Genomic DNA, 26208 nt, shown 5'->3' with positions numbered 1-26208 from the left:
AAAAAAAAATCTCTTACCACTGTCCCTTAAAGCCCATGTGAAAATTGGAGGCCTTTGATAGGCCCACTATATCAACCGAAACCTACCGAAACGCGGAGACCCGCTGTCTACTGGCCGCCTCTTCATGCGCCACTTCATCAAAACCATCTAGGTTATTTGATCCTTTTCCAAGTAATCTCCGCATTCATCCACACAGTACCATCAATATCTGAAATTCCATCGCCAATTCGAGTAAACATCGTTCGCCAGGTTAACTTTACTTACCGTTTTGCCTCTGATATGGAATTTTGATTTAGGGTTAGGGTTAGGGTTTTTTACTTTATTCCTTTCATTTCTTTTATTTGATCGGCTTAAATTAGGCTATCGGATGCTATCAGCTGCAATTAATTTTTTGGCTAGTAATTTGTACATCAGCTGGTTTGTTAATTTTTGCTTGTGAGATTAAGATTCTTTACGCTTTTATTTTGTTTTGATAGAGCTTTTCCTGTATGTAGATTTTTGTAGAGTTTATTTCATTGAGTGTGCTTGTGTTTGGCTGCTTTTGCAGGTGTGGGATACCAGAGTTTTATTTGTGCTTGTTTAGATATTTGTGTATATCTATTGAATATGGCGATGTTGAAGGATATATTACCTCCTGTGAAACAAAATAATCCCACGTTTTATGACCATGCTAGTGATCCATGGTTTAAGAATAGATATAGTTCATCTGAGGAGGAACAATCTCGTGAGATAAAACTCAAACCTGTACCTCCCTACCTGAAGCGTCAAGGTTTTGTTCCACGAAAGATTGAAGATTTTGGTGATGGAGGTGCATTTCCGGAGATTCATTTGGCTCAGTATCCTCTTGACATGGGTAGAAATAGAGCTGCTAAGCCTGGATCAAAGATTCTACCCGTCACTGTTGATGCACATGGCAATGTAGCCTATGATGCTATTGTTAGGCAAAATGAGAACTCCAAAAAAATTGTTTACTCACAGCATAAAGATATTGTTCCGAAGATTTTGAGAAATGATGAAGAGAGTGAAGATGATGATGAGGAGTTGCAGCGGGAGATTGAAGAAACTACACAGGAAACTAAAGCTGCTCTTGAAAAGATTGTGAATGTGAAGCTGAGTGCAGCACAGCCAAAGAATGTACCACAACAGTCGTCTGAATCAAAGTATATTAAGTACAAGCCATCACAGCAGTCAGTGGCCTTTAATTCAGGTGCTAAGGAGAGAATTATTAGAATGGTTGAGAAGCCTGTGGATCCACTTGAGCCACCAAAGTTCAAGCACAAGAGGGTTCCAAAGGCCTCTGGTTCTCCCCCTGTACCAGTCATGCATTCCCCACCACGGCCTGTAACTGTAAAAGATCAACAAGATTGGAAGATCCCACCTTGTATATCAAATTGGAAGAACCCAAAGGGCTATACAATCCCCCTAGATAAGCGTCTTGCAGCTGATGGAAGAGGTCTTCAGGAAGTTCAGATTAATGACAACTTTGCTAAACTATCAGAGGCTCTCTATGTTGCTGAGCAAAAGGCTAGAGAAGCTGTTGCAATGAGATCAAAGGTGCAGAAGGAGATGCTCATGAAGGAGAAGGAAAGGAAAGAGCAGGAACTGAGGGCCTTGGCTCAGAAAGCACGGTCTGAGAGGACTGGGGCAGCACCCCCACCATCTATGTCAATCCCATCTGAGAAGAATGCAATGGATGCTGATGATATGGGAGGGGAATATGAGCGTGTGAGAGAAAAAGAAAGGGATATGCCAAGAGAGACACGAGAAGAAAGGGAGCAACGATTGCAGAGAGAGAAAATTCGTGAGGAGAGACGTCGAGAGAGGGAGAGGGAGAGAAGGTTGGAGGCCAAGGATGCTGCCATGGGAAAGAAGAGTAAGATTACGAGAGACAGAGATCGGGACATTAGTGAGAAAGTTGCTCTTGGTATGGCCTCTGCCGGAGCAGCAAGAGGAGGTGAGGTTATGTATGACCAAAGGCTGTTCAACCAGGAGAAAGGAATGGACTCTGGCTTTGCCACTGACGACCAGTACAATGTGTATGACAAGGGCTTGTTTACTGCTCAGCCTACACTTTCAACCCTGTATAGGCCAAAGAAAGATGCTGATGCTGAAATGTATGGAAATGCAGATGACCAGTTAGAGAAGATCATGAAAACTGATCGATTTAAAGCCGATAAGGGTTTTGCAGGCAGCTCTGAGAGGCCTGGTCCAAGAGACAGGCCAGTTGAATTTGAAAAGGAAGCCGAAGAAGCTGATCCATTCGGTCTCGATCAGTTCTTGACAGAGGTGAAGAAGGGGAAGAAAACAATGGACAAAGTTGGTAGTGGAGGGACTCTTAGAGCTAGCGCTGGATCTTCAATGCGAGATGATTATGGAGGTTCTGGTAGAACTCGTATAGGGTTTGAGAGGGGCCGTTAAGCTGTTAAATATCCTCATTAATTAATATGTACTTGTATTTTAATATTTGGGACAATTAAATTTCCTCCAAGCTACTTTATCGCTTTGTTGCTTTCTTTGTATTTGTACTAAATCAATGTTTTCTTTGTGATGCCATTCTCAGCATTTGGTGAAATTGAGCTATTTATTTTGTGTCAAATGATTAACTATTTTTATGAGAGATGCAGTGATCTTAAGATGGATTAGACGGTGAGAAAGAAATAGCCGATACCTTCTTAATCAATAGGCCGAAAGACTTATTCCCACCTAAGGTGTAGTATAACATCAGGTTTATATCCATTAATTTTTAAAAATTCAAATTTTCATTAGTAAACATATTTCTATTAAATTTTTCAGTTACAGATAAAGGTAAAATTGTTATTTTAATAATAATATTAACAAATATATATAATTTATTATATTTTCCCTTTTAAATTTTAAAAACTAATAATTTTATCTATGTCTAAGGTGTTTTAACTTTAAAATATCATATTTTTTTTTCTAAATTTAGGGTTTTTTTTCTTTGAACTCTCTAGCCACTAGTGACCTCTCATTTTCACTCTAAATCGTGATTGTCTCCTCATATCTCTAGGAAAATCTCTTTCTTCTTCGACCAGCAAACTCATCGTCCAAACGAAAATCGTCTAGATCCAATGAATCTATATTCTCATTCACTGCTAGAAATCAACCTTTGTTGATAGTGTGCTTGGTCAGAAGGGTCAACATGGTTAGTAGCTAGAAAGCTCTTCGTTTGGGTGCGACGAAGAGATTTTTGTCTCTTTGTCACACCCCCCATTGACGTTGTCGGTGGATTGCTTAGGCAAGGAAAGGTCAACATCGGCTTAAGTAAAGGAGGTGGCCAAAGATGGACAGAGACGATGCCGAAACCTGAAGTTTAAGAGGGGGTGAAACTGCTATTTTTAAAAGTTTTGAGGGGGATTGAAATTGAAAAAAAAAATAAAACCTCTAAGTTTAAAGAGAAAAATATGACTCTTTAAAGTTAAAAATTTGTAAACAAAAGTGAAGTAATTAATATTTAAAACTTGGGAGGGAAAATATAATGAATTATATATATTTTTAATAATATAATTAAAATAACGTTTTTACCTTTAATTTTACTGAAACTTTTAATAAAATTTGATTCATGTATGAGTATTTGAGATTTTAAAAAGTTAAAGAATAAGACTTTAGAGTTTTACTATACCTTGGGTGGAAACAAGTCTTTTGGCCTAATCAATAAGACTATATACACAATTTTTACATATAACTTTATATATAAACAACAATATATTGTTATATAATTATATATTATTTTATTTTTAATTTTTATTTATTCGATCATATAATAATATATTGTTATTTGTATATGAAATTATATATAAAAATTATACATATAACACTATTTATTGATATGACAAATTACTAAACAATGGTTCTTCCTTCTCTGGATTATGAAACTCCACAACCCTCTAACATGGTATTAGATGACGAAAGTGGTACTTTACATTAACCCAGGCCGGTTGCCATGTATATTGTTAAACAAATTTATGAGAGTATCCACACATATATCATGCATAAATAATATAATTAAAATACAAATGTATTCGTAATTAAATTTATAAAACCTGAAGTTGAACGACAAAGTCTGTGTAACATATAATTTTGTTATAATAGATTCACCTCTTTCACACAAGTGTACAAACGTCTATTTCTCAAGATTCAACGAAAAAAGAATAACAAAAGATACACTATTCTTCTATATTGATGAATTGAATCAATCCTAAACTCCATCACAAAACAACTTATAGAATACTTTTAACTAAGGATGTTTGGTCCAACTCGGTTAACTCGGAGGTACCTCCACTGAGTTGAGATCGTGGAGCTGGAAGCTGGTGAGATCAAGAAGAGTACTTGATAAGTCAATCTCCACCGTCTGGTTGAGATTCTCGTCCAACGACGCTTGGCTTTTGTTGCTCATCGATGGATTATTCGAGAATTTTCTGGCTGTAGGAGAAGGCAGGTTAGTGAGATGAATTGTAGTTGAAGCTTTTCACAGAGATTTCGCAAAAGAACAGGTGTGGGCCTTAGCTGATGTGGGCCTGCCCACCATTATAAAGCCCCACAATCGAAATGCTCTGCTCTCTCCATCGAGGAAACCTATGTGGCTTTATGCTTCGTTTCGAAATATCAATTTGGAATCGGAGTTCAGTAGATGGAAAGATCATGAAACAAAAAAGATCCTATTTTTGTCATTAATCGAACGTTCCATGTCATCTTTACTGATCTCTGTTCCATTTTTAGCTCTCTTCATTACGCATGAGCTATTTTCATCGACTCCTGCTCAGGTTTTCAAAAACCAAAAAACACATAGCCATTTTTTACCATCTCAACCACAGCCTGGCCGCAAGTCGCATACATCTTGATACTCAAAGCCCAACCCGAATCATAGCATCACAATTATCACAATGTACCAATTTATCACAACTGAACCAAATTTATGCCCATATTATTCGCACTCACTTTTTGCAATCCTATCCTGCCCCATTTCACTGGAACAACATTATAAGATCTTACACTAAGTTAGACGCACCCAAAAAGTCTCTTTGCGTTTACATTTACATGTCGCGTGCTGGAGTCTTGCCTGACTCTTACACTCTCCCCATCATCTTAAAAGCCGCGTGCCAGTTTTTCTCTGTGGAGATTGGCAGGCAGCTTCACTCGGTCGCAGTAAGACTTGGACTTGCATCAAACGAATTCTGCGAGAGCGGTTTCATTTGTCTTTACTCGAAGGCGGGAGCATTTGAAACCGCACGTAAACTATTTGATGAAAATATTGAAAGAAAGTTGGGTTCTTGGAATGCGATCATTGCTGGGCTTTCTCAAGGTGGACGTGCGAAGGAAGCGATAGGTACGTTTATCGAGCTGAAGAGATGTGGGTTCGAGCCTGATGATATTACTATGGTTAGTGTAACTTCAGCCTGTGGAAGTTTAGGAGACTTGGGCTTAGCTCTTCAGTTGCATAAGTGTGTTTTCCAAGCCAAAAATAGCGAAAAGTCAGATGTTTTGATGTTAAATTCGCTTATAGACATGTACGGAAAATGTGGGCGGATGGACTTAGCTTATAAGGTTTTTTCAAGGATGAGCCAAGCTAATGTATCATCATGGACATCAATGATAGTCGGTTATGCAATGAATGGGCTTGTCAACGAAGCGCTCGAATGCTTCCGGTGCATGAGAGAAGCCGGCGTGAGGCCTAATCATGTGACCTTTGTCGGAATTCTAAGCGCCTGTGTTCACGGGGGTAAGGTGCAGGAAGGGAAGCATTTCTTTGACATGATGAAGAAGGTTTATCATATAATGCCGCAGTTGCCACATTACGGGTGCATGGTGGACCTGCTTGGCCGAGCAGGGTTGCTGGATGAGGCGAGAGAGGTGGTGGAGGGGATGCCATTGAAGGCAAATGTGGTGATTTGGGGGTGTTTGATGGGTGCCTGTGAGAAGTTTGGGGATGTGAAGATAGGCGAATGGGTGGCTAAGCATTTGCACGAGCTGGAGCCTTGGAACGATGGCGCTTTTGTGGTTTTATCAAATATTTATGCAAGTAGAGGTTTGTGGGAAGAGGTTGAGAGAGTAAGAGGGATTATGAAGAACAGAAAAGTTACCAAGGTTCCTGGTTATAGCTTAGCAACGAACTCATATTGACAAGAAATCCAAGCCTTCTTTTTTTTAATTTTAAATGTTTGGGTAGTCAAGGATTCTTACTTTTGCTAATTATTTTCTTTTCCAGATTTTCAATTATATTGTACACTAAAAAATAAAAAATAAATTTTGTAACCCAGATGACAATCTAACAGGGCACGGATGACTATCCTTATCCTTGACCTCGCAGGTTCTATCCCACTCTCATCTCCTTTTATAAAGCTTGTGGAGAGTAATTCTCTCTCTATTCCTCTCTCTTTTTGGTCCTCTCTCAATCTCCTCTGTTTAAGTTCAAAATAGTAAAAAAATTGTAAAAAACAATTAATAATGTAATAGATATTTCATAATTTATATTTCAAAATGGACATTCGTCTTGTCCTTACTTTCAAATATTGTTTTTATTTCTGTTTTCATTCCCCTTTATATTGAAAAATATCTTCCTCATATGTAGTAGGTAGGGTGAGAATCATATTTTTAAGATCAAGTTATCATCTGAAACTATATTATTATCTATAAATATCATTAAATTAGTTTTAATTTTAAAATAAGTCAAATAATCTATTTAATAAATTATATAAAATTATTTAATCAATTTGATCACCGTTCAATTAGAACGATCATCAGGTGGAGACATTCCAAAAACGTTCATTTTACCCAGAACTCAGCACTCTAAGCGGCCAAGATTTAGTTCAGTTGTCAAAACAGAGAGAGTTTCACCAAAGTTTGGGTAAGAAATAGCCATCCGGCCTTGATAAATGCCTCGGGATCTGTCTTACAGGTGGCAAAGGAAAAATAAAAATAACAGTTCAAAAGCTTGACATAGTTTTCCGTTCGGTTTAAAATTTTTAGTGAAATAATTATAAACTCCTACTGCTTCTATCAAAAGTACCACCTACATTTGCGAAAAGAACCACCAACTGTTGCACTAGTCCCTGTCACGTGACGCGTGATTTGAAACAGCAATAGATGGCACGTGCCTCCTCAATTTGAACCTAAAGAAACCCCCAAAACCAGAAAACAAAACCCCGTCTCGCTCCTTCTCAAAACTCAAAATCGGAAAAGAAAAAAAAAAATATTCATGGAAGCGATTCTCACGGACTGTGTACAGAACAGTCTCCGCCATTTCATGCATCAAAACGCCATTTTCCTCTGTGAACGTCTCTGTGCCGAGTTCCCTTCCGAGGTCGTACACATTTGCGCAAATCCTCTTTTTTCTTTTTCCTTGTTCTTGTGCGCTTGTTTGGGGAGAAATAGGAAGAATATTATTCTTTTAGAGTTACTTTTTTTTATAGATTATTTTGCATTTTCATTTTATTTAGTTTCTTGGCAACCGACTTGAACTATATTGTTAATATCAACATTGATGCTGTGTGATTTTGAGTTTTCACTTATTAGGTTTAACTTCTAAACCAAAATTGAAATTATACATTATTTTTTCATGTATTTTGGTTGGTGTGTAAAGTTTAGGGTAGACGTCATTGATAATGTTGCATTAGATGGAGCTACGTAGCTTTGCGTAGTCAATACTGAATGCTGAGGATGATCTTTGTCAGAGTTCCTTGATTCATATTTGAACGAGCTCCGGTGCAACTGTTTGTGATTCTGCCGTTTTTTCTTTTTTCCTTTTTATAATATATTCTCCTATCTAGAATAATTATTTGATTTGAGAATCTAAGCACATAATTTTAGTGAAGTATACTGGCATTTTTTTGAGCTTTGTTTGCTTTATTTTGTTAAGTTTTACGCAACTTCACACTCACGTATTTTTTATTGTGCAGATGAATTTGCAGTTATTAGCTGCCTGCTACTTGCAGAACAATCAGGCATATGCTGCATATAATATTTTAAAGGGTATGCATTGGATGGTTATAATCTATCATCTTGTTGCTAATATATGATTTACAATTTCTACTATTAATTGCCATTTCTTGCAATTATTTACTATATTGTTGTTGATTTTTATTTTATTTTTGCTTTCATTGTTGTCTGAAGGAACTCAAATGGCTCAATCCCGCTATTTGTTTGCAAAATCATGCTTTCGGATGAATCTTTTTAGTGAAGCTGAAGCTGCATTAAGTCCTGCTAATGAACCTAATGCAGAGGTTTTTTGATTTTTTTTTTTTTTTTTTTGTATATCTGTTTATTTATCTGCAATGTAGTTATATGGCTTCCTTCAAGTGTTTGTTGATAAATAAAATACATTAATCGTCTCATTAATTTTTTTGAATTGTGTAATGAAATGAGTGTTTATCCAGTATTTGTTTCCTCCAGCCTGTTTTTGGTGAGGATATTGGCAGGTTTTGTTTCTCTTTGTTTCTGAGGATGTGAATGACTTACTCACTGTTAATTGTCTATTCTATACAGATTCCAAATGGAGCAGCTGGTCACTACCTTATTGGGCTTATTTACAGGTTGCTTTCACTTTCATAAATGTTTTATGATTTGATCTCCAATGATGTATTTGGCTTTGTTTTGATGCTATTATATGACAAGTGAGAGATACTGTTCAAAGGCTCTGCATTGCATGAGATGTCTGAAGGAAATAGTTCTGGTATTGGCTTGAATATTCACACAGTTGACTTCTATTCCTTAGGTTGCTCCTACCATATGGCAGCTCTTTCCATGGTTTCTCTATGCATTATTGTTTAAAGTACATATATTAAGTTTAGATGTCATGAAATGAGTAGCATAATCATAATGCTACTCATTTCATTTAATCATCTTTTGTTTTGTGTTTTGTTGTTAGTCTTACAAGTGGGTGATAGAACTGAATTATAATTTCCTAGGACTGATCATCATTGAACATATGAACTAGTGTAGTTTCAGAAATATCTGACTTTTATTGCATAAGCTGATTGGGGATTATCTCTATTCAGGTACACTGATAGAAGGAAAAGTGCTATTCACCACTTTAAACAGGCCTTGTCTCTGGATCCTTTACTGTGGGCTGCATATGAAGAATTGTGTATACTAGGTAGCTCTTGTGGTTCCATATTTTTCCTTGGTGTAGTGCAAAAGGCATAAGTAGATAGAATCTATAAGCAAAATATGATCTGTTTGATGATGATTGTGAGTAAAATTCTACTGAATCAACAATGTCATACAAATGGCTTGAACTAGTTTATTTTGTCAGTCTTATTGGTGCTCCAAGTTTATTATCTCTTAAGTGGCTTTCATTATTATTATTATTTTTTGGGTGTTTTTGTTTTGAAAAAATGAAACTAAAAATGAAAAATAAAAGTTTAATTTTGTAATTGTAAATGAAATAGTGAAAATGCATTTGTTATTGTTTTCTTAAGCTAGATTTGAAATATTGTGAAGTAGAGGATCAAAACATAGAAAACAAGTCTTTTATGTTTTGTATCTTCAATGTTTTAGTTGTCCATGAAAAAAGTTGTTTCTCCTGTTTTTTTGTTTAAGAGAATGGAAATTGTTTCATTATATGCATTACTCTTGGTTTAGGATCAATTTATACATAAATCTTCTCTATGGGAAAGGAAACAAGTAAATACAAATTGATTATTATTGATTCTTCCTAATTTCATAATTAATTCTTTCCTAATTTCCCACAGATTCAAATTGAAATTATCTCGACTTTGACGTAATGGAACCTAGTTCTTTTTCTTCAATTGTTCAAATTTGCTGCCTTGTTTCCCTGATGCGTTTGTAAAGGTCTTTTGGACACTCTGTCTCTCTCAATTTTAGTAACTACAGGTGATGAGACTTTAGTTTAGTCATAAATCAAGTTGTTACATGTATGCTTGTGATTCATACTTTTCTTTTTTTTAATCCCTATGATTTCTGATTGTGTATTGTCTTAGGAGCAGTAGTAATAGTTACAAAACTTTTTTAACTTTTCATCTTAACTTCAGTTTTATGGGAGTGCTGTGCAGTTGAGTTAATTGCAATGAGCTATTAATTCTTCTTGATTGATATCTCTGACATGTTGGCTTTGATCAAATAAGGCTTCTTTTGTTTTTAGTACACTAGTACTGATTATCTGGTGCTATTTGGGGCTTTTATCTTCATTTGTTCCATTATACTTGAGTCATGGCCTCTGTTTTTGAATGGTTTAGGTGCTGCCGAAGAAGCAGATGTTGTTTTCGGTGAAGCAGCTGCTCTTCGTATTCAAAAGCAGTACTTACATCAGGGATCAACATCCCTAAACTTGTACTCGTCCAATGAGGATCGCAACTTAGTTTTTTCTAAAAACTTTGGTTCAGATGATGTCAGTCCAAGGCAATTGAAAAACATGCAAACTAATAACCTGAGAGATATTCCTGGAAACTATCATGGAGCAAGTATGTTGGCTGGAGCTTCTAGTCAACCATTAAACGGTGGTCCTTCAAATATGTCATTTTATAATACCCCTTCGCCAGTGGCCACACAGGTACATTAATTTAAAGTTAATTTGTTTAGCCATAGCTTTCGAAATTTTCAAATTATCTTTTGTAAATAATATGTGCAAGATCATAAGGTAACCTACCAGATTTTCTCTGACAACTATCCCTGTGTATCTGTGTCAATAAAGATGTTAAATCAAATCCTCCTGTTTAAATTTAAAAAAATGTGGTTTGGAAGTGCCATTTTTCTCTTAGGTTTACGACATTGAGCAATCAATATTCAATGTGCAATTATTGATCTCTTTTCTTTGTGCCACTGATAGTACAAGTTTGCATTTTTCTTTTGCTTTTGAGATTTTGGTTTAGTGACTGTACATGGAGAGCATAATTTCTTTTTAGCTTCTTTATTTCTTTGTAGTGTAAAGATAGACCTTCAGTGTGAGTTCCTTTGTATTTTGCAGTTGTCAGGTGTGGCTCCTCCACCTTTGTGTAGAAATGTGCAACTCAATGGTTCAAACCTAAACACACTTGGTACAGATAGCTTCCCAAAGTCAACTGTGAACTCTACCATACAGGCTCCTCGAAGAAAGTTTGTGGATGAAGGAAAATTAAGAAAGGTTTTAGATTATCTATGTCAGAATATTTATTTATTTTATTCTTTTCTTTATGTATCTTTAGTGCCAACTATGATTTCAGACGTTGCCTCTTAAGTTCTTGTATCTTTGCTTGCTTGATCTCCTTAATCAGTGTACCCTGGTTCATCCTCTGTTATCATTCTGTTTTTTTGTCCTGCATTATCTGGTTGTTGTCATGTTGTTGAATTCTGATGGCGAGTTTGTACTTGGTGGATTACTTTGCACTATGCTCTCATGTAACATTCAGGCCATTGCTTGGTGGTTGTTTGACTTCACTCACTTTTGTTAGTTCAGCTTGAGTGTGATTGTTATTTTCATCTTTCTGCTTGATTTAGTAATATGGTATGTTTGGTGATACACATAATTTAAGTGAAAAGTAATTTTGTTTAATTGCATTGTTCGGACTTGTTGATTGTGAATTTTTTTCCCTTAAAATTTGATACATCTGTGTATTCCTTCTGGAACTAGAAATCTTTAAATGCATTTCAGTCTATTGATGTATAAATTAGAATCTCTCTTGTGTTGAGTTTCTCTCCTCCTTCTCAGATTTCTGGGAGATTATTTTCTGATTCTGGCCCACGACGCAGTACAAGACTTTCTGGAGAAGCAGGCAACAATGCAAATGCAAGTGTCACAATGGTAGCTGGAAATGGAACTAGCAGTTCTTCTAAACATCTTGGAGGTTCCAAGTTCAGTTCCGTGGCACTTCGTTCTGTAACAGTGCGTAAAGGGCAGTCTTGGGCCAATGAAAATGTTGATGAAGGTGATGCATCTTCATGTATATTATTAATTGTGGGAGCTATATCATAAAATTAAGATTGATGGGGGTGAGGATGGCTGTAATTCAGTTACATTCCCTTTTGCTATGTTACTATTCTTTGATTCACTGCTCGTCCATTCCATATAGTGCTCATTTTATGTCATTTTGTTTACTTAAATAATTTGCATCCTGAATAATGCACATGTTCAAAAAAATTGCCATTGCTATTATCTTCCATTTTTCATCCATCTATGAGGAAACCTCAGAGTGTCTTGGTTGGTAGTGGTGGTCTGGCTTTTTAGTTCTCCATTATTCTAACAACTTCAAATTTCAGCCATGTGATATTACTATTAAAAACACTGAAAAAATTATTTCAGAATTGGTTTGGTTTATCTTCAATATGCAGAAGGTGGTGAAGAAAAATAGTCTGATGCTCTTTATATAAGTATTGGTCTTTTAATTTCTGCTGGCTTATATTATTATTTTATTGAAATTATTTTGGCCAATGAAAAGGACCTCTCTGCTTGCATTCAATGCGTTTCAAGTCTGATATTCATTTGCATCTCTTTCATATTCATTTGATTAACTTAATTTGAAATAGTAATATGTTTCCAGGATGCTGCAAGTGCTTGCTTTAATTTGCTGTGGCTCACTGATTTTAATAAAAAAAATCTCTTTTAGGGGTATGTAATGAAGCTTTTGATGATTCTCGGGCAAGTATTTCTTCAACAAATTCTAGTTCTCTTCCCTGTGGTGATAGTAGAACTGTTGCACAAGGAGCAATTATGCCGACTGGGGGGGTTTCCTTGAGTGATTCTAGAGTAATAAGTGGTACTTCAGAAATATTGGGCCTCTTGAGAATTCTTGGGGAAGGCTACAGACTTTCCTGCATGTTCAGGTGCCAGGTATGATTCAGCTACCACCGAAGTAACAGAAACTAATTCATATATTGCATTTAATTTTCTGAATACTACTTCTGGGTATTACAGGATGCATTGGATACCTATCTGAAACTACCACATAAGCATTATAATACCGGTTGGGTGCTTTCCCAGGTAATTTTGGTAGTTGTTTAATAAGTTTGTTACAAATGCATTAATATTAGGTGTAGAAGACAGGTATTCACGCTGTGTAGTTAGTAATCACCTGCATTTTAGTCAGGTTTTATGAAGAGTGTATGCCATTTACTTAAGAGTGAAACAAGATGAAAAGTTTGTATTGCAGTAAAAGCTGAAGAAAATTAACAGATATTTTATCTTCATGGATATTCCTGTATGACTTCTTGTTATGTTTTTAATTTAGTCAACTAGGTACTCTGATGGAGTTAATTACAGTTACCTTTGAATTTTTTTGTTGAGGCTCTAATGATACAGTTCTTTATTGTGAAATTTGAAAACATATTCCTCCAAAAATCAGAAATGGGGTCAAGCTTAATGAATGATCTCCCTCCTGTTTCGGAATTTCCTTGAACTTGATTTGTCATTTCATTATATCATTTCTATGAAGGGATTTTTTTTATTACTTCCTGTTAATGAGAGATTGGACCTTATAATTTAAATTCAATATAAGCTCTATTTTAGTTTTCACTTATGGTGTTTTCTTTGTATAAAATTTCACTCAAAAAATTTACAATTGAATTACTTTCTCTTCTTTTTCGTTTCATTTTGTTTGATGTGAGATGGAAAGATTGAAAATTATAAACCGATTTAGTATCTTCCTTACAAGTGTTCTTTTGGAAAAGACATGAAAAAATCATCTATAACAAGGATGAATTTTGATGGGCCCATTGGTGGTGGTTGGTGTAAATTGAGAAATTTTTAAATCTTTTTCTCCAAAATCGACAAAATTATAATATGACATGAAATTTTGTCATCATTGTAGAATTAAGTGGACTCTTTGTGCATTAAACCTTTTTTGTGGCCAATTTTCCATAAAATAATTGCAAGGCTACTTTAAAACATCAGTCTATCTCTGACTACTGTGCACCTGAGATGAGCATTTCAAGTGCAGGTTGGAAAATCATATTTTGAATTGGTAGATTATATAGAAGCTGATCGGGCCTTCAGTCTTGCTCGTCGGGCATCACCATATTGTTTAGAAGGAATGGATATATATTCAACAGTTCTATATGTGAGTTGCTTTATTCTTGGAGTACTATATTTATTGAATTGAATTATTGCTTTGGTGCTGAGTGGTCCACCTTCTATTTATTTAATCTATCTCATAAAATATGTTAAGGTTACAAGTATTAAAAGATAAACTGGCATATATACTTAGCCTTTATCTGCTTGCATGAAAACTGGTGATAAACATCTTTTTATTGCTCAGAACATTGAGAGGAAAGGGAAGCCCCCTTCTTGGGTGGCTACCACCTAAATTTGAGATTACCTGGAACTGTTAACCTTTATAACATCTCTCCTGATTGAGCATGTCACATTTAGAGTTTGCAATTGCAAATCTTTTCTGTGCTGATATACTCATAAGTTACTTTCCTTTCGTTTCAGCATTTGAAGGAAGATATGAAGTTGAGTTACCTCGCACAGGAGTTGATTACAACTGACCGCCTAGCTCCTCAATCCTGGTTAGCATTAAGAAACCTTGTTAAATAAACAAGCATTCTCAACTTGATTACTGTTATGACGCCTTTTAAACATTAGTTTTCACCAGTGACATTGCACTTTCACTTTCAGAATCTGAATCCCCTGAGCTTTATGTTCATCACTTAATATCTTTGGCTAAATTTGAATATATATTTAATAGATAATTAGTCAATGGAATTTTCTTTTTCATACTAACTTTTTTTTATTTTGAAAAAGATGTTCAGTTGTTTCCTCTCCCTTGCAACCCGGATTGTGTAAGCCTACATGCCTGTAAAAATTTGTCAAATACATGCTATTCATTTCGGCTTCTTACTTGCCTCAAATTATTTCTGCTCAGTTTAGAGGCGCTTTAAAATGATTGTCTTTATGAATATATCTTGCCATATATAAGTATATGATAATTGCTTTGTGTCTAATCTATGCCTTCAATGTCTTTTGGGATATGCATTTGAGCTAATTTAATAATTTGAGGGCCCTAAAATGTTTACTGGTCTCTGCTGCATCTTTTTAGAATTTCTTCTTGTTGTCATTTTCATTGTTCCTTGTATTTTTTATTGATTGGATGGGGATACAGGTGTGCAATGGGAAACTGTTATAGCTTACAGAAAGACCATGAAACAGCTCTTAAAAATTTCCAGCGAGCTGTTCAATTGAATGCAAGATTTTCATATGGGCACACCCTTTGTGGTCATGAGTATGGCACTGCTATAATCTTCATTACACTAAACTTATTTTGTTGATTTTTAAGCCAATCTTTGTAAAACTTAAGCTGTTTATTGAAACTACATGTTTACCTGCAGATACGTAGCTTTGGAGGATTTTGAAAATGGAATCAGGAGCTACCAGAGTGCCCTACTGGTTGATGCTAGACATTATAATGCTTGGTATGGGCTTGGGATGATCTTTCTTCGCCAAGAGAAGTTTGAGTTTTCGGAGCATCACTTTCGAATGGCTTTCCAAATAAACCCACGTTCCTCTGTTATAATGTCTTATCTTGGAACTGCTTTACATGCCTTAAAGGTTGGCAATTGGCTATATTATCTATGACATCTTAGCACGGGGAAGCCTATTTTACCTTTGTACAAGTTTCTGATAATTTGTTTGTGTTATGTTACAGAGAAGCGAAGAGGCTATTGAGGTGATGGAGAAGGCTATATTAGCGGACAAGAAGAATCCTCTTCCCATGTATCAGAAGGCTAATATACTTGCGAGCTTGGAAAATTTTGAAGAAGCCCTCAAAGTCCTAGAGGAACTTAAAGAGTATGCCCCTCGCGAAAGTAGTGTGTATGCTTTAATGGGCAAGATATATAAGCGGCACAATATGCATAACAAAGCCTTGCTTCACTATGGTCTTGCTTTGGATCTGAAACCTCCTGCAACTGATGTCGCTGCCATTAAGGTGATTGGCTTCAATGCTCGTACATTTTTGTTAATTGCAAATTTTTGTTATCATTTCTGTCCATGCTTATTATCCTTGAAAAATGTTCGAACAGGCTGCCATTGAAAAGTTGCACGTACCAGATGAAATTGAAGACAACCTATAAATCAACTTGCTTGAGATGTGCAGGTGTTGTCAATTGTCCGGCTCAGGATGCTGGCCCCAGGGAATTGGCCTGCTTGTGCTGTCGGCTGAAAATTATTGAAGCATGTATTCTAACCAGAAGATCCAGTGAGAGTAGCCTCAGTTTTGTAGGTAATTCGGACACTAATGGAACAAGGTCAGTAAATCTGCCACACTTGCATGAATAGTGTTATAGTACGCCCCTTGTTGGGGGTAAAGAGAAAGGCTTATGTCATTAGTTTGTAATTATATTTTGCTTGACCCATCTTGATTCGTGAACACAGAATTTAAGTTCTAATTTATTTTGGTTCAGACTGGAATTAGGAACCGCTTAGTAATGAGAGATACTGCTGTAGTTGAGCCAATTTCTGAATCTAAAAGCAATGAACTAAAATACCAAGGGATTAATGAAAACATAAACATTGTGTCATCACCCGGTAGCAATTTAATTAGAAACTTGCTTTTGATAGGCTAGGCAATAACTTGTGACAACAGTGATGTCATTACCAAGCAATTCTTTATGTATGTACTTTGAGAACATAATTGAATCAAGAGTTGATATGTCATCATGTGATTGGATATTGTTTTATCTTTAATTTAATATCGTATAATTACATAATGATACATTGTACTTAATTGTGTATTCAAAAGTGTATATCTATAATTTTATAGATCACTAGTATGCATATTAATATTAGGCCAGAAGACTTATTCTCACCTAAGGTTTAGTTTATTTTCAAACTCTTACCCATCATTAAATTTCTGTTAAAATTATATGTTAATTGTAAGATTAAAATCATTATTTTACTATTAATATTAAAATAAATAATATTTTATTTTATTTTCTCTTCTTAATTTTAAAAACTCACAATTTCTTTTATCATAAGTTGTAAAAGTTATATTTTTCTTCTTATAGTTTATTTTTCAAAACCCAACATTTTCCGTCCAATAGAATCGCTTTTGATTGCCTTCTTTAGCCCACGAGACTCTTTTCTCTTGACACACTCTCTTTGACCGAAATCCCTCTAGTGTGGTTTTGTCATCCACGAAGACAAAGACCCAATTCATTTTTGTGCATGATGGCTCTTTGTCTTCAATTCATTGTCTTGAGTTAACAACAGACGAAGAGCCGATGAGAAGTGAACCAGTTGTTTGATACACATCATTCATAGAAGTTTATCTATTTTTCTTAGGATTCTTGTCTAGAATTGAGTCTTTCATAAGATATGTTTTATTATATTAACAACAATTAATAAGATATCGTGAATATAGGTTATTTACTATTGGGCCAAATTATGTTAAAAATCTTGCATTTGTTTTCTTTACATTTGATTTAATTTCACACCATAGTGAATATCAGAATTAATTATTTGATCCATGCTGTCACTGCCATAATATATCATACACGATGCTCTAAATTATGTATAACGGTAGATGACGAAAATTCTCATCAACATACAAAGAGCATGTCTATCCAAATAAAGTATCTCCCCACTAAGACGATTATAAATAAATAAGAATGAGCAGTTGGCCTCCATGATTGGCTGGATGGATGTAAGACACTAGGTTAAAACTCCTGGCAACAATAAAAGCAAAAGAGAAGGTACCCACCATGATTAATAAGCTTAAAGAGTTGGCTTTGAAGAGTGAAATGGTTTACCCAGAGAGGAAGACTAGCTTGCCAATATTAAAGAAAGATAATGACTCGGAAAATTACAGCCTTTAATGAAGTACATGTCATTTTGGCGGACCACCAATAATTTAGGACTCCAAATATCTTCTAATTTCATTATATAAATATAAATCATTCCAGCTATGTCAATGCAGAGTTATTAAGGTGGTTGGAGAGTGTTGAAATTAGTGGCTCCAACTTGGTCCTGGGGGGCTCTTAAAACTTACGGAATCCACGTGCTTGTGTTGTGTCAGTTCGTCCTCACTGTATTAGTATGAGTTTTGCCCCATTAAATCTCATTCACATTAATCTTTAGAGTACGTTTGATTTGAGTAATATTTTATTATTAAAAATAAAATATTATCACAAAGATAAATTACTTAAAAAATTACTGAATATAAATTATTATTATTGTGTTTGATAAAAGTTGATAAGTATACATAATTATTGTATTTTGTTAAATGTAATAAAAAATTATTAAAAAATTATTTTACTTGAATATTTTTAGGTATAATTATTTTATAATATTTTTTTATATTACTTGTTATATTAATTAAAAATGAGAATATTTTTTTCTAAAAAAATTAATAAATAAATATATAATAGTAGTAAAATTAATATTACCTTTACAATCTATTAATACTTAAGGTGAAAGTGGTAATCAGATTATTACTTCTATTACCTATCATATCACTATTGGTAATAAAATATAACTAAAATATTTTGTTACTTAACAAACTAAATATAATAATGTGAGTAATAAAAGATATATTATTAAAATAATTTTAAAATCTCTAAACCAAACACCCCTGTAAAGGGTAGTTTGATTAACTAATCTGCCAGCCAAACGCCTCCTTAAAGGGCAGTTTCATTAACTAAATGTAGAATCTTCAAAGAGTCTTAGAAGAGTTTACTTTTAAAATTCATAGATGTCAAATCAAAATAAAACTCTTAAATTATCCAGTATAGTGATTGTTGGGATTCATTATTGATTTAGGTTTTATTTATTTAATATGATTAATTTAACTCTGAAAGAATGATTTTATTTGGATGTAATTTTTTTTTTATTAAAAAGGAAAAATTCTCATCCAAACATCTTGGATAAGCTAAAATAATTTGTATTCAAAATCCATAAGTTTTAACAAATAAGTAAATAAAATGTTAGAACTGAAAAAAAAGAAAAAAGAAAAAAAAGAGGAAAGAGTATTAATATATTGTATTTATTAAAAGAAGCAAAAACATGATCGTGGGGTCTTCCTGTTGATGGATTTGCTTTACTTCAATTAGGAAAAGAAGCGCAAACTCCATCAACTTTTCTTTTCTCTTTTTCGGTTGGCCTTATTCAACCTCACAATCACCATGAATTTCTACTATGTATTTCCTTTGACTTGTCTCCATAAAAAATAAAAAAATAAAGTTAGTGGTTGCATCCTCGATACTACCAATTTACTTTCCCAAAACGTTTTTCTTGTTATTTCCTTGAATTAAACATTTCATCTCTTCAAAATATTTATCTCTCAACTAATAAACGTTGTCAAACTGCATAAATCTTTCCAACCAATCGTGCACTTGTCCCTTGCAGCCTTGGATCCCGTATTCTGGAGCTCATCAGGCTGAAAGCTGCTTTAAGCAAATCAACCATGAACAAAAAATCAATAACATGTTCACAGCTTTAGAATTTAGGGTTTCGAGTTCCGTTTGTTATCATTTTCGAATATAAATCTATTGGTTTATGGTTAACTTGTCACATCTTCTAGACTTATTAGTTGAAAGGGGAAAAACAGAAAAAAGATTTGCTCGTCACTTTCAATATGCCCTTTTTCGTAAAAAATAAATTATATCTTAAAATTAAATTGATTATATTAAATAAATAAAATTTTAAAATTAATAATTAATCTTATAATTAACATAATAAATTAATCAGAATTATTTTTTTTGGGTTGCTTTAGCGATTGGTCGAAAAAGGTGGTTTAATTTAATCCTTATGAAGCTAACCACGTGTCAGTCTTTGAGAGTGCTGGGATAAAAATTGGGATCAGATTAAGATCCAATTAACTTTAGTTATTGTTATTGTCTTATTACTTAGTCGATCAAAAGGATGTTATCGCACTTTTTAATTGGATGGCCAAGATTTCGGCACACAAAGTTTGATGCCTTCTGACCTCAATTTGATTGCCACGTACCTATCAATCTTGTCGGGCTGCCTCGCCAATCCATACAGTTAACTTCAATAGGCCACGCGCCCCTTCGCTGTGAATCTTACCGTCAACGAAAGTATTAAAAGCTTGTCATGTGATGTGAAACAGACACGTGTTGCTCCAATGAAATCCCAAATTTAATTACTTTACTAATAATCATTCTCTAATCCTAATTATTAGATCTTTGTGTCTATGCTATCATTTTCTATTGATGAAAATACGTTTTCGTTGATTTCAAATGAATTAATAAAGATGCGATGAGTCATTTAAATCAATGAAGACTTATCGATTCATTAATGAGAAATCACATCAAAATGATAAAGATCTACTAATCAAAGTTTCGTGAATTGAAAATGTCATCATTGATGATAGTAAAAGAGAAGAAAATAAAGTCTCATTTTTGGAAGGAGAGTAAATATTATTTTTTAAAATTAAAAAAATTTTAAGAGTGTTGAAATTATTAATTTTTAAAATTTAAAAGAAAAATAGAATGAAATTTATATATTTTTAAATATTATTAGAAAATAATAATTTTATTTTTATCTGTAACATAAATTTTTAATAATAATTAATCTATAAATATATATTTAAAATTTTAAAATCTCATAAATATATGTTTTTTATATTAAAACTTGAGGAAGGATACTCTTTTGGCCTTTTTATAATTAATTTTTTATTATATTTTTTAGATGCCACGCATTAAACCAATTGGTTGATTAAGTGGGCCAATAGAGGCAGACGTAGAGGAACCACGCTGAATGAATTTGAAATGCTTTTAAGTTTGCGCTAGAATTTTGTTTGAGAAATTCTTTAAAAGCTGTACCGTTGCACCAACACCAGCTACCGCAATACAAGCGCATAACCTGGAAAGGAGGTCACTTCAAGCATTGGCCCCACGATTAAATGACGAGCGGAATGAAACGCGGTTGAGTCAAAAGCTTCTATGCCACATAATAGCTAGGAATTTGGTATGGTATGATTAATCGCTATGAGCAGTGTCCATCAAGATTGCGTATGTTCCGATAATCTTTTTTTATTAAAATTAAAAAAAATTATTTTAAAAATATATTATTGAAAGGATTATTAAATATAAATTATTATTATTATTGTATTAAAATTTAATAAAAAAATATATAAATAATTATCATATTTAATTAAAAATAATACAAAAATATTAATATATCATTTTATTTAAATGTTTTTAGGTTTAATAGGATTGGGTATAATATGAGTAATTGTTACATGTTGTGCCCATTAAGGGTGCAACTGATTTAGATAATATTTTATTATCAAAATTGAAAAATTATCTTAAGTATATATTATTTAAAAGATTTGATAAAAATATATATGTATAAATAATTATTATATTTGGTTAGAGGTAATAAAAAATAATAATATATATTTTATTTAAATATCATTGGGTCTAAATATTATACAATATATTTTGTATTTATTGTTATATTAATTAAAAATAAGGGTATTTTTGTACTAAAAAATAATAAATAAATATATAATTGTAACAAAATCAAGATTATTTTAATAATCTTTAAATATCTAAGGTAAACGTGGTAATAAAATTAACTTTTATATTATATTTTATATCACCATTGGTAATAAATAATTACCATAATATTTTATTATTAATAAACTAAATAAAATAATTTTAGTAATAAAATATAGATTATCAGAGTAATTTTTATATACCGTGAACCAAACCCTTCTAAAAGTAATTTGAATGGTAATAGAGAATTTTATGTACAAGAGGATATGCATATGTTCAAATTCTTTCTAGCTATATTTCAAAGTTAAATTATTAAGTTATCTAATTCAGTAGTTGTGGATGTAGGGCTAGTCGCTGAATCTATAGTTCTACTTGCTTAATGTAATTTAATTTGACTCAAGTGGATTCCTCATTACAAAAAAAATTGGTATGAGTTGTGGCAGGCCAGTCTTCTTCATTGCCTTGTTATTCTCCTTTATTTACAAATGAATTTTCTTACCATGATAAAAGTGTTCTCATCACTTATATATGCAATTTAAAGTACTATGCAAACTAGGTTATGGTAACAATAATGAGGATTTGATTATGGTTATTGATATCCAGTACGATGATACACATTGAGTAGGGCAAAAGATATAAGTGCGTAATGTTTTTTTGATATAGTTTGATCCATAGCTCGAGGGTCTATGTCTACAAATATAATAGTAATAACTTTGAGAGAAGACTTTGACAAAGCAAGCGTAGAGATTGAAAATGAATGCTCAAAAAGAGACTAAAAAGTGGAGGAATACCTCGATAAGATTGTTGTGTATGAGAGTCTGTGTCACCTAACTTAGGGTAAAATGGAACTAAATTTAAATGCATGAGTGATATCTAGTATCTATATGTATGTGTCATGTGCTTTCCTTTTTTTTTCTTTGGTAATTCTTCCTATTTATAGGATTTAGAAAACGGGTACAATGTTCTTGGTTTCACATTCAAATTTCAAACTCAAAAATTAACTTCTTGAACGGTTATATTGAAGATAAAATCACAATCGAAACTAATAAGGTATGAAGTAATTGTTTTCAATTGTGGGTGGCAACAGGCAAGACATGTTCTATGTTTGCTAGTCACAACATGAGCTATCACTTTTGCTGATCGATTGTTTCTTGAGGAGAATCATCACTCCATATGCTTTCAAAGTGCTGAGAGGACTTTGAAAACTTTTTCTAGTTCCTAATTGGATCAATATCAGCATACAATATTGTCCCCCAACTTTCAAAGTGCTGAGAGTAGGGCTGGATTCGAGCCGAGCCGAGCTCCGGCTCGGCTCGATTTTTTTATAGTCGGCTCGAGTTTGACTCGGCTCATTTTTCATATCAAAACGGCATCGTTTTGTATATATATATATGGATCAAAACGACGTCGTTTTGTATAAAAAATTTTTAAAAAAAATCTACCGAGCCAGTTCGAGCTCGATCGAGCCGAGCAGAGCCCGACTCTTTTCGGGCTCGAACCGAGCCGAGCCGAGCCGAGCCGAGCTTGAGCTTGAGCTGGCTCGGCTCGAGTCTAACCCTAGCTGAGAGGACTTCGAAAACTTTTTGTAGTTTCTAAATGGATCAATATCACACTGAGATTACAAGATCTTTATGATAAGAACTTCTTAGTTAGTGGAATCATCACTCCATATGCTTTAAGTCGTATAGTGGTCATATTGTTCCACTTCTCCACGAAACCTAATTGGATTTGTTTTGTTTGCATCATGAGATAATTGACATGTGTCTAGGATTGTGTGTGTCATATATTATTGCATTTTTTTTTTTATAATCCTTGTTATTTTTGGGATTCCAAACAAAGGAATACTATTGGTTACACATTAGAATTTCAAATTCAAACATTTAAATCCCTAAACGATTAATTGAATATAAAATAAAAATCGACACTAATACGATAGAGAATTATTATTTTTTATTATAAATATATCACATAAAGTAGGGTCAATTAGCATGACAGGTTCTATATATATCTATTAGTCAAAGAAGATTCTATCGTTTTTATCAATTAATCATTCCTTAAGAATATAATCTACAAATAGGAAACTATCGCTTTTATTAATTAATCACTTCTTAGGAAAAAAATCTACGGATACAAAATTATTGCACGACCACATCAGCAACAACAACAATAATAGTAATCTTATGAATAAGAAATCTAAGTTCTTATATACAGTAAAGAATCTTCATGAATCATGGCTAATTTTAACAAGAATATATTTATTCATCTAAGCTGCGGAAGTGGGTATATGATTTGGTTCCGTCAAAAGGACTTTCTAGTTACCTCCGTGACAGGACAATTACTTCCACATTAAGGACAACCAAAATATCTATTGAAAATAATTTCCGCCACTACTTTTTGCCCTATTTCCAGCGCGTGAATCACTCGCAGACGTCATCAACCCATCATGCAACGCAATACTTTATATTAATGTTCCGACATGTAGCAATGCCATGCGTTAAGTAGATACCTAATTAGTGATAGAGCGATTAGTTCGATAGATACCATTTAAAAAATATCAAATTAAAATTAAATTTTTTTGATATAAAATTTAATTTAGATTAACTTAATATAATATAAAATTAAATTAAATAATATTAGAGTTCACACAAAAATAATTTGTATGATTCGAATCGATATAAATGTTTTGAAAAAAAATATTACTTTAATAGATTACATATAATTGTATATTTATATAATTATAATTATTTATATAATTATTTATTTTTATTATTAAATAGTAAAAATTTGATTTTGTTACTTCGATTATAGATGTGTTTTTTAAAGGGTTTACTTAAATTATAATTATATGTTGTATTTTTATACGAAGAATTTGAAATCTTTAAAAGTTACATATAGTTATATTTTTATTTAATTATAATTACTCATATTATTTTTTATTTTTATTTAAATATTTTATTTTATTATTAAGTTATAAGAATTTGATTTGGTTAGTCAAAATATTGATGTATTTTAAAAATCTTCATACATAAATTTTTAGACAATTTATCAATAAGAAAAGATATTATATTATGTATTTTATTAATAATAGGTTATAATAATTTGATGAAAAAATTAATACGATAAAAATATCTTAAAAAATGAAAATAATATATAATTTTAGGTTAAATTAAGTCGGTTGGGGTCAATTCAAATATTAAAAAATTAGGTTATGATTAAAAAATTTTATTACGATTTTAATTTAGATCAAGTTAAAGTTAAAGATTTATAACATAAAACCTAAATTGACATGATTTGAATTGAATTTAATAATATGAATTGTTAGATCTAATTTAATATATAAATGGTATAGTATTATATAATTAGATATTTATTTATTTTAAATTTAAAATATTTAATAATATAATGATTATTTTTTTATGTATTTAATTGTATTCTCAATGTGTACCTATTTTTATTATTTGCCGTAAGCGAGAGTTCACACAATGAATAATAATAATTTGGCCTTAAAAAGTTAGAAATTTTCTGCTCCTTTAAATTCCTCTCCTCCCCTCTTTCCCTTCCAAACAAACCAATAACCCTTTTATCTTTTAACTCGCTCTCTCCCTTTCTTTGAGAAAATAGACTAATAGACATGGAAATGGAGCCAACCCCTCCAGTTGGAGCAAAGAAGCTATGGAGCGTAGTACGGATAGTGTTTTTCATGATGAAGGCGGGCATATCAAAGAGCAAAATAATGGTCGATCTCCATTGGATGCTGAAGCGGGGCAATAAACTTGCAGGAAAGGCTATCGGCAACCTCATACTCCACCACAGTTCTTCCTTCAGTTGCCGCTCAGACGATTCCCTCTCTTTTGTTTATCCTAAAGAGTATGAATTTAGCTGCAGCAACAGCCCAGCTTTTTATCCTTTTTACTCCCACAAACGCAAACACCACCACCAGCACCGCCTGCACCATTTCCCCAAGTCCTACCATTATGACGACGTCACCACGGTTCACGCCGTGCAGAAGGTTCTCGATATGTTAAACAACGAGGCGGCGGTGGAAGCCTCGCCGTTGACAACATCGCCGGGGTTCGGACGGAGTCCCATGGTCAGACAGTTGAGAATAACGGACTCGCCGTTTCCTTTAAAAGACGACGGAGATAATAATCAAGTGGACAAAGCTGCAGAGGAGTTCATTAAAAAGTTCTACAAAGACCTTCAGTCACAGAAGAGAATGTCTGCACTGGACTCACCCTACCATGACTCATGGGGCCGATGAGTCAACTCAGTTAATCGCTCCACCGAGTAACCACCGCAGCATACTCTGAAAGTGACACCTGCAATAGAGTTTTGTTCTATCGCTCGTCACATCCATGGACGATTAGCAGCAATGGTTAACTTTTATATAAATAATTTAATTACTCACAAATGAAGGGACATATACGTGATGATGAAGGCTTTCATTGAACAGTTGTGAGGATGGATCATGCAGTGTTTTTCTTTTGATTTACCGCTGTTTTGGATTGATTGATTTCAGTACTACTACTCATAATAAAAACGTATTAAATGAATTTATGTCGTTTTGATAATGCTTTTACCTTTCTTGCACGCTTAAGGCGAAAGAGTAAAGATTTTTACATAAAAGAGAGCGTTATTCGTTGGGGGTAAGTGCTCAACTTTTATGTACAAGGATTTGAGGTAGGTGAGTGAGTAGGAATGTTTTCAAGTTGCCTATAAAGGTTAGTTCTACCAGGAAGAGAGAGAAATTCCAAGCGTGACGATAAATATTCATTTTTTTGCGATATTTTAAAATTAAAATTT

The 26208-nt window shown here is 33.4% G+C and overlaps 4 protein-coding genes across 8 annotated transcripts; all 4 read left to right on the top strand.

Moving 5' to 3' along the window:
- Positions 1-77: 77 nt before the first annotated feature.
- On the top strand, positions 78-2553 carry LOC123195309 (SNW/SKI-interacting protein-like). 4 transcript variants are annotated; one of them, XM_044608993.1, is made up of 2 exons: positions 78-297; positions 548-2553. In XM_044608993.1, the coding sequence occupies exon 2, from the start codon at positions 607-609 to the stop codon at positions 2416-2418; it is 1812 nt and encodes a 603-aa protein (XP_044464928.1). In that variant the 5' UTR covers positions 78-297; positions 548-606; the 3' UTR covers positions 2419-2553. The 4 variants fall into 4 exon arrangements, with proteins under 4 accessions (XP_044464928.1, XP_044464927.1, XP_044464931.1 ...); XM_044608992.1 differs by having other exon boundaries at positions 80-249; XM_044608996.1 differs by having other exon boundaries at positions 292-417.
- A 1692-nt stretch (positions 2554-4245) lies between these two features.
- On the top strand, positions 4246-6390 carry LOC123195310 (pentatricopeptide repeat-containing protein At1g77170, mitochondrial). Its single transcript, XM_044608997.1, has one exon. It carries the CDS (start codon positions 4753-4755, stop codon positions 6136-6138), a length of 1386 nt encoding a protein of 461 aa, XP_044464932.1. The 5' UTR covers positions 4246-4752; the 3' UTR covers positions 6139-6390.
- Positions 6391-7130: 740 nt separating this feature from the next.
- On the top strand, positions 7131-16467 carry LOC123195302 (cell division cycle protein 27 homolog B). Of its 2 annotated transcripts, XM_044608980.1 has the most exons (16): positions 7131-7318; positions 7914-7986; positions 8128-8237; positions 8500-8546; positions 9012-9109; positions 10212-10525; positions 10940-11095; positions 11660-11876; positions 12555-12778; positions 12863-12928; positions 13884-14003; positions 14378-14454; positions 15048-15167; positions 15274-15493; positions 15591-15872; positions 15967-16467. In XM_044608980.1, the coding sequence occupies exons 1-16, from the start codon at positions 7214-7216 to the stop codon at positions 16015-16017; spliced, it is 2280 nt and encodes a 759-aa protein (XP_044464915.1). In that variant the 5' UTR covers positions 7131-7213; the 3' UTR covers positions 16018-16467. The 2 variants fall into 2 exon arrangements, with proteins under 2 accessions (XP_044464915.1, XP_044464916.1); XM_044608981.1 differs by lacking the exons at positions 7131-7318; positions 7914-7986; positions 8128-8237; positions 9012-9109 and having other exon boundaries at positions 8503-8546.
- Positions 16468-24943: 8476 nt separating this feature from the next.
- Positions 24944-25958, top strand: LOC123194374. The gene is made up of 2 exons (XM_044607562.1): positions 24944-25342; positions 25400-25958. Exons 1-2 carry the CDS (start codon positions 25037-25039, stop codon positions 25664-25666), a joined length of 573 nt encoding a protein of 190 aa, XP_044463497.1. The 5' UTR covers positions 24944-25036; the 3' UTR covers positions 25667-25958.
- The last annotated feature ends 250 nt before the right edge of the window (positions 25959-26208 follow it).

The sequence above is a fragment of the Mangifera indica genome, chromosome 13 (genome assembly GCF_011075055.1).
Source record: "Mangifera indica cultivar Alphonso chromosome 13, CATAS_Mindica_2.1, whole genome shotgun sequence".
Classification (NCBI taxonomy): domain Eukaryota; kingdom Viridiplantae; phylum Streptophyta; class Magnoliopsida; order Sapindales; family Anacardiaceae; genus Mangifera; species Mangifera indica.
The sequence above is the reverse complement of the archived record's forward strand: the minus strand, read 5'-3'. Positions and strand labels throughout refer to the sequence as shown.